The 12,331-nt window shown below is 40.4% G+C and overlaps 1 protein-coding gene across 3 annotated transcripts in view; it reads right to left on the reverse strand.

Annotated features, from left to right (window-relative positions):
- The window catches only part of LOC133846527 (putative polypeptide N-acetylgalactosaminyltransferase 9), a 65,349-nt gene that overhangs the window by 1,471 nt on the left and 51,547 nt on the right, over nt 1-12,331 (reverse strand). For 2 of the 3 annotated variants that reach the window (XM_062281549.1, XM_062281548.1), the window contains 4 exons: nt 4,928-5,146; nt 3,226-3,368; nt 3,073-3,163; nt 2,719-2,829 (listed from right to left, as the gene is read on the reverse strand). In XM_062281549.1, coding sequence (XP_062137533.1) covers nt 2,719-2,829; nt 3,073-3,163; nt 3,226-3,368; nt 4,928-5,146 — 564 coding nt within the window. Of the gene's footprint in view, nt 1-2,278; nt 2,381-2,718; nt 2,830-3,072; nt 3,164-3,225; nt 3,369-4,927; nt 5,147-12,331 lie in introns of all 3 variants that reach the window. The other variant, XM_062281550.1, reaches the window with a different exon arrangement.

Genomic DNA, 12,331 nt, shown 5'->3' on the forward strand with positions numbered 1-12,331 from the left:
GCACGGCGTATTTTTTTCCGTGATGCATGATACGTTTTTAATTATGTATGTATCTTTTTCTTTTACTTTAACAGTCTGTACACTTTTGAGTTTTTTTTTTCTGTTTTGCTTTGCTGCCCCATTTTGGTCTGGTTTTTGGTTTTTGTATCTCTTGCACAATTTTTTAATATGCATGCGAAAGTTTTTCCGTTTTATCAGCACAGTCCATAGTTTTTTCTGCATCTCTCTTTTTCATCCCAGTTTTTTCTAGACTCGCGCGTTTATGAGAAAATTAAAATTTTTTTTATTATATTGCGTCGCTTTTTTTCCGAGCTGTTGTTTTTTGTTGTTAACCGTCAGCGCAAAGCGCTGGCAGAACTACTGAGCGAATCCTTTGACGTGACGTTAGTCAAAAGAATTGAGCACACTTTACTCTGGATAGTCAGAGGTAAAAGGGGATTCCTCTTTTTTTGCGAGGGTGTAAGAATTTACATTTTCCACGCCCACATCTGGCATGCTGAAAGTTAGCAAATGTTGATTGTTTTATGCAACGTTGCTTCCACACATCAGAGTGACTATTTCATAGCCCTTACTACTGAAGTTCAAGATGGGGAAGTTTAATCTATCGATAGCACTGAGTATCCTTTAGTCTTTTTCTATGCAATTCAAACGGATTTTCTTTCATTTACAACTTGGCAAACGCATTATAACAGTTTGGGGCGTGGCAGGAGGAGTCGTCTGGCGATTTTCAAAGCGTTACGTCACGTGTGCGCTGCAAGCGGAACGAGGTCAACACTTTCCATTTAATGTTGAATGTGTCTCTGCCTGTCTATATATGTATATTGTTGTGTTTGTGTGTGTGTCTGTTGTTTATCCCTGTGTTTTAAATAGTGTTTTCCGTTTTCTTGTTGTCTGTTTCAGTTCATTTGTATGCAGTTTTGTTATGCGTTCTTGTTGTCGAAATAGTTGTTATTAAATGTTGGCAAAATTGTCACAGTTTTTGCTTCTGTGTTTATTGCTGGCGTTGTTATGGCTGTTATTGTATTTTGATGTATTATTGTTGTTGGTTGTCTGGTTGGTTGGTTGGTTTGCAAATAAAAACCAGCACAGCACGATGCCGGACGGTTAAAGCCATGGAAATGATTTATCATTTTTGTCATTTAATTTATGATTGCAATTTAATTAATTTTGCAACATTGCATAAATCTCAATTTACAAAACTTGTGTTTGTGTACGAGTCTCTGTCATATTTGTGTATTTGTGTTTGTTCTGTAATGTCAATGAGTTTTACTCTGTCCATGGCAATTAAACGAAAAAACAAAATTTTTAATATTTTTCTCTGATAAATACTTTCATTTTGCGAGCATGTTAAATATGGTAATTGCGAAAAAGTATTGGCAAATACATTTCATAGACCACAAACTCCGTGAAATTAGTGCTCAAAACCGCAGGATTTTCAAAAAAGAATTTATTAATAATATTTTTTTTTTTTTTTTGGGGCCATTGGTAAATACGACTACGAGTTGGATTGGAGGGAATTTCTACTTATTGTCCATCTCAAAAACGTATCAAAAATCCCACAAAACCTGCGGCCAGAATCAATACTACGAGCGCAACCAGAGCAAAAATCAAATTCAAGTGATTCACAAGATTGTAAGAGAATTACAAGTTGTTAGTAGTAAGAAATACAATATTAAAAAAAAAAACTGAGTTAACTGCGAGAGTGAAATAATTGAAGAAAAGAAACTTAGTCGATTGAAACGTATTTAGAGAATGCATAAAGTAAGAACGAGAAAAGTTCAATTAATCTAGAAAAAGATTGTTTTAGATTATGTAAACTAAAAAAAAAGAATCCTTGGTTAATAGTTGTTTTCCACTTTGGTTTTCATATAAAAGACAAGAACTTAGATTACGTAACATATTTAAAATAGAATCCATTGTTAATAGTTGTTCCTAATTTGTTTGCCCTTAATATATGAAGTAAGGTCAAGCTAAAAAGTTTAGAGTATTACGAATTTATATATACAGTTTAGTACTCTGTTTTCAGTTGAGAGTCGTATTGTCAATTGGTTAATTAAGCAAGCAGGAAACTAAGTATGTTACAATTTTATTACAGGCGACAACTGAAAGCGAAGCCATTAGAAAGCATTCGTTTTTCACCCGAAGCCAATGAAGCCGAAACCAAATGCAAAATACGATGAGGAGCCCAAGCAAAAAAATCTATAGGCAGATCAGAATTAACATCCGGGGGACAAACGATGGAGTTTTGAGATTTTGATTTGGATTTAGAATTGGATACCTGATGTCCTCCTTGGCCATGGCAGCCGTAGACACCGACAGGCGACTCGTCCTCATTCTTTCCATCAACATCGAGGCACATGTTGGTGTTAATGTTTTTGATCTGCAAATTAAGGTTGATGCATCATATGAAGAGCGAAACGACTCACAGACCAAACGTAAACATGGAGCGCATTATCGACAACTATTCTTATTATTGTTTTCGCTGTAGACTTTTTACAAATAGGGAAATTAGAGAAAAATGTTTCGCACCGTGCGCCAAATTAGTGAAATTAGTAAATTGGGAGATAGAGAGAAAACTGTACACAGGGTCGTAATCATTAGATAAGATATCATATGTTATATAGTAAGTACATATTAGACTGGGAATCTTAACGGTTTTGTGCTTCAACGGAGTTTGTGGCGGTCGCAGTGCTGCTTGCTTTTGTGGTGGTAACAAACCTGATTGCCACCCTGCTTGTGGCAAGGATACAAGCCAACAGCCTTCTTCAAGTTGCGTCTGCCAGATGGCGAGTCCAAGCAGGTGCGACCGCCATAACCTAAGTTTCTTATCTGTGGAAAGAATAGAGGGGGGAAATTCGTATGTGCTTATGTGTCTTGTTACTTTTCCATAAATGGCACATTAATGGGTTAGTATTGCTTCAGCAAGGAGCCAGAAGTCAAGAGATAAGAGCCAGGAGTCGGGAGCCAGGAACTGGAACCGGGTACGGGTTGCCACATCTCAAGGGTAATCGCTTGCCACATGCTGTAAAAGCTACGTGCTCGCACGGACAAAACACAGAACGAAAAACTTACCTCGCCATTGGCCACAGCATCGCCGGGTATGAAGAGCTCGGGGTAGATGTTATCCAAATACCATTTGAAACTTTTGCACTCCAGATCCTCACTGATAATGTAGCAGAATATTAAAAGTATCTGAATGAATTTGAATATGAAAATTGCAATTACCGAAGCTTGACGCGATCGCTGATATCGCCATAATCGCCTTTATCGTTGCCAATGCGCTGATAGTAATATTTGGAGTAATCGTCCATCCAGACCTCAGCCAAGCGTACGGAATTCTTCTTCAGCACATTCACGCCCGTGCGCCACTAGAAAAGACGATGATAGGGAGTTGTCTTTAGAGAGTTTTGGCAACATTACTTGGCTGCCAATTGCCACAATACTATGCAACGAGGCGGCGGCAAAAGCCAGTGAGCATATTTGGCAAACAAACAGAGCAAAACAGAGCAGAGCAAAGCGGAGCACAGCTTTTACAGTGCACTTGCAACTTAAAAACAGGAGAAGGGCCGACCGAGAGACATTGGTGGTGTACTAGTCCAGCCTAATTACCTGAATGAGTCGGTTAACGTCATGTGTATCTACTATACTCGTAGTTCTGCTGGTTGTCCACTTGCTGCAACCAGCTGCAGTTACAAGCTGCAAGCTACAAGCTGCTGCTCCTGATGCTACTGCTGATGGTGGTTCTATTGTGGTCGTTTCTCTGGCTATCTATCTTTGTCTACATTCCCTCTCCGAGCCATGTTTGCCCCTCCTCTTCGTGTGTTTGCTTACTGTGTATTGTTCTTGTTTATGCGTTTACCACCCTGAACGTGTGTGGGTGTCTGTCTGTCAAAGTATACGTGCGAGTGTATGGGTGTGTGTGTGTATGTGCCTGCCCTTTGTGTGGCTGTTTGGCTTGTGGCAAGCTAATGCAAAGGAGAGTAAGCCAGCACCAAAACGATTGTACTCTATAGAGAACAAGCTACGCATGAAACAGTTTGCGATATATTCTAGAAATTGTGTTTTAATGAATATCTTTTGATAGATTACCAAAATTAATATCTTTGTAGTTTAAGAAAAGAATTGTAAGGGCCGAACAAATTAAAAGTATAATTTGTTTATCATCAAGTTTACTAAACTGTCTAAAAATAATAGTAATAATATTTTTGTTAATATACTAATATTCTAATGTACTAATATACTAATATGCGAATATATGAATATACGAATATACCAATATACTTATACTCTAAATATACTAAAAATCTGGGACCCCTTGAAAATTGGCATCATTAAAAACTTTCTTTAATATCTTTATCCAACTTTATCATAATTGCCAAGAGTGTGCCCAGTTAGCGTAGCCGGTCTGGTCTCATTTTGCATCCTCGCAGTATCCATTACATGCCATGCAGGAGTCACTTGCATGAGGCAGGTATCTATTTAGTTCGTTGCAGCTTAATGTCTTTTCCCCGAGGCCGCAGTTGGTGTTGTTGCAGTTGCCGTTGCTGGAATTGAAGCCGCTACGGCACTGACAACACAACAGTTGCCAAACTTTTGTCAAGCGTAAACCGTTGATAATTGAGGCAGTGTCCCAAAGACAGTGGCATAGCCGAAGACCCTGCACGTGTTGTGCTATGTGGCATGTGGCATGTGCGGCAAGTACACACACTTGCAATGAGAGAGAGAGCCGCACAGGGGCACTATTGACCAAACACGACCTCTGGCCTTACTCTGGTGCATGCAACAAACACAAATGTACTCTACTATATGTGCCACACTGTGTGACAGCATGTTTGCAAGTTTTAAATTCACCAATGATTTGCAATCGCATTGGTCAGTCATTAATGAGCTTTGAGCCTGTGAATACCAAAGACTCTGAAGAACTTACCTTGTATGGAGAACGTTTGCGGAAGATGTGACCCACATGGGAGCAGGGCACAATTTCGAGAGTACCGCCGCACATCCACGTCTTGAATGACAGCTCGAGATTCTCGCCACCCCAGATATCGAAGCCGGAATCGTAGGTGCCCAGACGCTCGAAGAACTCGCGGTCGATGGAAAAGAGACCCCCGGCCATTGTGGGTGAATAAACAGGTTCCGATGTGCTCTGTAACAGATAGAAAGAATAAACAAATTTAATACCAGCTGGTGAATAGAGAAATGGCAAATAGCCTGGACAAATATTGTGTTGTCGTTCAGTGCAAGGTTAAGAGAGACGGCCTCGGCTTCAAGTCAAATGGAATCTCGTAAGGACATTTAATTTTCCTAATTGAAACTCAAGCGAATGTGTCATTCGTTTGGTCTCTCAAGTGGCTCACACCTAAGCAAATTCCCATCCCCAGTAAAGTGTTGAGAGCGAACGTTGCAGCTGGCTTCATACAATATGCCACAGGCCGACCATTTGAAGTGTAAGTTGCCCCGTCTGGCAGCAACTTTGTCTGCCTCACTCTGCTGTCTGTCTTTTTTGGATACTTTCAACAGCTTCAAAACACCCGAGGCTACATTTTATTTAGTACACATTTTCGTTTGGCTCTTCGCACTTCCAACTAACTTATTTTCTTCATCCCCTTACATTTTCTGCTCTTTCTCTAGCTGTCTTTGCCTTTTTGCCTGGCTCTCCACAAATTTTGGTTGTAATTGAATATTTTGTGCTGCGTATTTGCTTTGCTCTTGCTGCTGCTACTGCTGTTCCTGCTTCAGCTCGATTCTAGCTGACGTTGGCCAGCTGGACTCTTGCACATAACGACTTTAACTCCATATCTGGCTGCATCTTGCATCCCTTTCATTCTATCGCCGGTTCACTCGCTCTCTCTTTCTCTCTCTCTCATTGTGGCACAGGGAACAGATTTTGCATTTAATTGGAGAATTGCATTTCATTTTCATTGCAATTTAATTACAATTTTTGCTTGTTTTGCCCATTCTGCCACAGAAGTTGCAGTTCCCAAGTAATGGACATCATGCAGAATAATTAAAAATAAATAAAACTTTTTTCCCCATTACTTATTTATTTGCTACGAGCGAGAATCAACAAAAGCATCGAGGAAAATAACACAAATTAATTGCAAAATGTTAATAAGCTTAATAAATTTAAAGCAATCTTTTTGCTTGGCTTTGTTAAGACAATTTCAAATTCAACGTTGACAGCAATTCATTGATATTGACATCAAAAATATGCAAATCTGAAGCCATATTACGTATACGCACAAACAGCTCTTAGGATTTTGAAGTAAATCAAGAAAAACTTGCGGCAAAAAATGCGAATGCCAATAAGAAAGAAATCCCACACAAAAGGGAGAGACAAAACCACCAGCAGATACTCTGCGAAATTTGTACAACACGCCATTAATAGGAATACTAAATACTCTTAAAACGAATGTGACAAGAAAATTATGTAGATTTTCACAAGGAAAATAAAATTACAAAGGTTATTTGCCGATGCGTAGGGAGGAGCTGCGCAAGCATAATGGGAAATTCGAGCATGTTTTTCCTTTTTAAAAGGCAGCAAACGGAAGCACAAAATAAATGAAATTGTCACAGGCTGATACTCGGGGGAGCTGTCATCAGTGCTGGCAACAGGAGATACGGAGGAAAGGGAACCCAGAGGGCGGATGGATGGATTGCTTTGCAAAGCAACTAAAAATATGTAACTTAAAGTCAACAACAAAAGAAAGTGCCAAGACGTAAAAACAAAAGCAAGACAACAACAGAGGCGGCAGCAACAAAAGCGAAGGCGAATAAAAAAAAAAAACGAAGAAACAAAAAACAACAAACGTGAAGGCAGCGAGTGAAATCTCCAAACACGACAAGTGCCTTTGTGTTTTGGGGGAGAGAGAGCGTCATGGCCAAGCCAGACTGCCAGACGGATGTCAGATAGCACAGGGATGCAGGAGATCGGGGGATGTGGATGGCTAAAGCATCAGCTATGGCCGTTGGCAAATTCGCAGTGTGACATTTAATAAACGCTGCTGGCACAAGACAACAATGAGTGTGGCAAAGTCATGGCAAGAACAGGGAGAAGGGGGAACGGGGTAAAACCGGCAATAACATCAACAGCAACAGCAACAATATCAACAACAACAATGCACAACAATGATGTTGTAGGCAAATGTATGCGCGTGGCGAGGCGGAAGCTGCATGCGGGCGGCCATTTTTCTGTTACTTTTTTTCTCCATATTCGTTGTTTTTTACGCCGCCGGAAGTGACAGAACAAATAGCAAAAGTGAAAAGCAGTAACAAAAACGCAGCCTTCATTTGTGTGATACATCTGTGTGACTTTGTGTTTGTGTGTGGGTGTGTAATGTATGCATGTGTGTGTAAAAGGATTTTATTGTTATAGTTGCTATAGTTGCATTTTTGTAGTTGTTGTTCTCGTTGTTGTTCGCCCAACATCCTTTCCCTATATATGCATGATCCTTTTTTTTGTGAAATGCTCTGCTTTTTTTTTGGTTTTCCCTGCACAACGGAAATGGAAGTAAAAACGAAAATAAGTTTCTTGTGCAAATAAACTGAAATGAAATAAAATTCAGCGCTGAATAAATAAATAAACACCAAAAGATGAGGAAAGTTGCCGCTCGCAGTTGACGGAGCAGTTGCAGTTCCAGTTGCAGTTGCTGTTGCAGATTCCATTTTGTACAAACAACTTCGCATAACTTTTCGCTTTTGCCATCTGGCGACATCAGCGTCAACAGCGTACTCATATAATGCGGCTTAAATGATTCAACAAGGGATAAATGTGTACATTCACACAGCGGTGCCAAGCAAATCATTGAGTATGCTGCATGCCAAATAAGTTGGTTTGTCAGCTCGATAAGTTCACGCTCCTTCACGAAGGAGTCGCGACGTCTCAAAGGCTCAAGTTGCCTTTCAGCACTTGCTGCGAAATCCCGCTTGATTTATAAACCAATCAATCAATTCAATTTGCTGTAGCTATACGTAGCTAGCTACTAAACAAAAACCAACCCAAACGCAATCAAGAAGAGCTCTAACTTAAGCAGTAGCAAGGAAAGCAGAGCTGCCTCCAAATACCCCTTAAACAGTGTGTGTGAAGAAACTTGAGAACTTGAAGATTAAATTAGTCTTTGAAGAAAAAATATTAGATTATACTTGACTGCATAAATTATAGCCATACTTTAAAGTATGCATACGAGTATGATTCATTTTAAGGAAGACAGTAATTTAACTATTTTTTCATCAAATATTCTTTCATAAATGACATTAGGGAAAGTTACGTTATATTATTCTATCGATATTTTTGAAGACTTCTGGAACTTCTTTATATGAAATGCAGAGAGAAACAGAAATCTATCTATAACGTTTTATCTTCATTTCAAATTTTGCAATCTTGATTCACTTTTAAGATTTTTCCATTCTTGAAAAAAGAAGATTAGGCAATTTAAATTTTGTGTAGATATTGATTTAGGAAACTTCTTGATTCAATTTTGACATACGAACATTATTGATTCAAGATTTTATTCTTGATTTTAGCAAGTTTTTTCTTTTTGTCTACTAAATACTAGTCGGAAATTTAATCAAACAAATCAAAAGTGTTGTTTTATTCTTGAATGTGCTCTAGCTAGGAATAAAGAGTACAAACTCAACTATTAACATTTAATGTACTTCCATGAATTTATATATATTCCAAAGAAATTTAAATTTACAGTGATTTTTTTTTATTTCTTGTACTATTTTACTATTAATATTTAGAGCTCTATATGAAGTCTGCCACCTCCTTGTTCCTTAGTTACAGGGTATCGTAATTGCCTCGTATTTCTCACATGGCTTCAATGGTGAAACGGCAAAACGACGGCCTATTTAGATATCAAATAAATCTAACGGCATTTATTATGTTAGTCTCTGCGTGAGTGTGTGTGTGTGCTGCGGTTGACACAATTTATGCTGGAAAAAATGATGGGTCCTTTGGACGCCAAAGCCATTCGTCAAGTGTAAAGCAGTGAGTAGAGTGCTTAGCACAGAATCTCGCAGAATCTGGCCGTTCTTCTGTTTCCCCTCCTCGCTTTTCGTGATGGCCGCAAATTAAGCAGGCAAAAGGCGAGGCGCCACGAAAAGCGGCAAGCGATGCGCATCCGAATGTGTGTGCTATGCAAATAATGTGCTAACCTGCGGGCTGCCAGACAGCAACGCCAAAGGCAACAGCAATAGCAACAGCCACAGCCACAGCAGCAACAACCACATTAATATCAAATAAAACAGTCACAAAACGCAGCAGGAGGGCGCGAGTCTATAGGAGCATGTTTATATAGTATATGTACGGGAATACCGTTAATGTCAGCATCGTAATGTTTTCGGGGGAAGGGGTAGGGTAGGGTAGCTCCCTCCTGGAGGCGTGGCAGGCAGGCACGCATACACAAGGGCATAAAGTGCCTGCGGCTCGTCTGCTGTTGGCGGTTGGGTTTGCCCCTACTCCTCCAAAGGGAAAATGCGAAAGAAATTCAAAGGACACGTCGAAGGAAGAGCGGACGGAAGGAAGGAAAAAACGCTACTTGACATAATGTGAAGTTGACTTTTGACAAGTGCGCGCTGACACGCCTATATTCCCACACACACACTAACTTGCCCCATATGTATGCTGTGTATTTTTGTGTATCTGCGGGGGAGAAGCAGTTGAGAGAGATGGTGAAGAAAACTTGAAGAGTTTTCATGCCTCTTCGCATCGCATTTGCATGAGTCAAGCGCTAAAAAGTCGCTACGCTACTCAAAGTAAATAGTTGCATAAGTTTTAAGTAATACTTAAGATCTTCTTTGAGGAAACAGAGCAAGCATGACTGCTAAAGGAAGCCGTGTGCTTAAACCACGCTTTTGGGACAGGTGCCTGCAAAACCAAATGCAGAAGTCCTGCTTAACCTGCTTAAACGAAACTTCAAGAGTGCCTTCTCAGGAGCTTATTAAAATGTTTAATGTACCAGACAGACACACCTACACAGATATCCACTCACTCACTCACACACACACACATACACACATCCAACCACATGCGAAGCTGAAGTGTTGAAGATGCTGCTGGTTGGAAGGCAAAATTGTACATGAAACGCAGGCAAATTAGCATAAAAAGTTGTTCGTTGCTTAGCTGATTTTGCTTTGATTACCGGTTCACTGGACCGTTAGCGAGTGCTTAACGTTGGCCAGCATCCACAGCGAATGAAACGAAACGAAACGACACGAAAGCGAAAGCACCCCCAGATAGCAGCCCAGCATAAGCCGGAGCAGAACCCAAGGGCCGGCATACTTATCTGGACTATCTGCTTCTAACTCAACGCATGGCTGTAGTCAGGGCAACTTCCCAGAGGGGAGAACAGCTGAAATTAAATATTCGTATTTTTCAATGTAAATGGCCTACGGCTATTTAAGTAAAATGCAACGAGTGATTACTGGTCGCTATGCCAACTTGCATATCAAATATTATTTAAAACATTATTTATTTTATTTTAGCAAACATGGCTTAACATAAAGAGTCTGTAACTGTCTGTTTCCATGGCAATTTCATGAAGTTGCAATCTTGATGAAAGTTGACACATTACACAGCAATTTTGTTGCACACAACACATGCAAAAGAAGCGTTCGAATCAAATTACATTCATGCCTTAATACAAATAGCTTTGTATCTTTACTTTGACGTATACGTAATGTGTGTTACACTATTGCGTTTCAAAAAACGTATACGTAATATATGTTACACAACGGCCCCTCCTTCAGCACCCGCCTCTGTTGGGCACATAAAACGCAGCAGAGATTTGCGCGCGTGGAAAACTTTGCTCGTTTTTACACGCCGCGCGTCGCGTTCTGAAAGTGCAATAAAAGTAAAGTGCAACGCTGCGTATTAAGCAGTAAAATGCGCGCACGTGCAAAGCGCCCAAAAGAAACGCAGGAAATAAAACAACAACGAAATGCGGGAGAAATTTTATGAAAATTAAAAAAAAAAACGGCACGCGTTGGCTTCTTCCTTCCTTAATTCCACTCTGCTTGCCCTTTGCGCAATATGATACTTTATAACGTCGTCAGAATGCGCCTCCCTTTGCAGCACTTTTCCCCAAAATTCCACTCGCAGAAGGTCGTGGCAACTTAGCCGCTTATTTAATTTGGCCAACAGTTATTCAACTTAAGATGGAGGCGTAGTCTCACTGGACATAACATAATTACCATCAAACAGCGCGACAGTTTGGCGAGAGAAACGCAAAGTTTATCGCCGGAAGCAACACGCCGCTGTCTCTGCCTCAGGCCGTGTCCTCATCCCTGTTCCTGGGTAAATGCCACGTCGCATCGTGGTACACAGCCCCCATCTGTGGCTATCAAAATTTCCATTCAGAACGTGCCTCGCGTGTGGTCGGCTCCTTGTACTGCAATCGCAATGCCTATTCAAACTGCTGAAAATGAAGTTTTTGGTTATGCGAAACGCGCACTCAATTTGCATGCCAGATGCAGCGAACCGGGCCGGAGAGTTACGGAAACCGGCTCTAAGTACGTGCTTATATCCAAGTTTATGGGCGAATATGATGGCTGACAACAACGTCCTGCTCCTACAACCTATGCCCATAAGCAGCCCATCAATTACAACAGTTTAGCTTGCGTTGAAATGCTTCACTTCCCGTTTTCCCCAAAGAAGATTGAGTGAAATCGTAAACGTAATTGGATCCCACTCGTAACTTTATGGACAACTTTAAGTATTATTCTTACTCTAGGGTTAATCCTAGAAGTTTTTAAATTTAGCTTAAGTTCTCTCTAAAGTTGATCATAGAAAATTCTCTTCTTAGTTCCAATTTTTCAACTTTATCAAACTTTAACTCTGTCGCTTTAATTGCAAATGTTTCTCCTAATAGTCTCATATTTGATCCTTTAATCAGGATGCTGCGGGACATTTTGGTTTATGCCGAAATTTCGATTGCAGTATACTTGCATATTAAGTAGAGTGCCTTAACTAAGGATTTGTATGCCGCAAAATAGCCCCGGAAAATGCAGAGAATGAGGGAGAGCGAGCGGCGCCTCGACTCTTGGAAACATGCATATAGCTGGCCAATTAATAATGCCGACCTGCAGGCAGAGGCGTCCAGGCGAGTGCAAGCCAAACAGTTGCAGTACATTTCACTGCAATCCTGATGCCCGTCTGGTCTGCACGATTATGATCATTATAATGATGCTGTCGGATGAAAACGGTGATGATGATGATGATGATGATGGTTATGTGCTTTGGCAAGCGTAGAGGCAACACAACTTTGACTTTGCATTGGCATGCAAAAAAAAAACGACTTTAGCAGGCTGCATATATATAGTAGCAGACATG

This window comes from Drosophila sulfurigaster, chromosome 3 (genome assembly GCF_023558435.1).
Source record: "Drosophila sulfurigaster albostrigata strain 15112-1811.04 chromosome 3, ASM2355843v2, whole genome shotgun sequence".
Taxonomy (NCBI): domain Eukaryota; kingdom Metazoa; phylum Arthropoda; class Insecta; order Diptera; family Drosophilidae; genus Drosophila; species Drosophila sulfurigaster.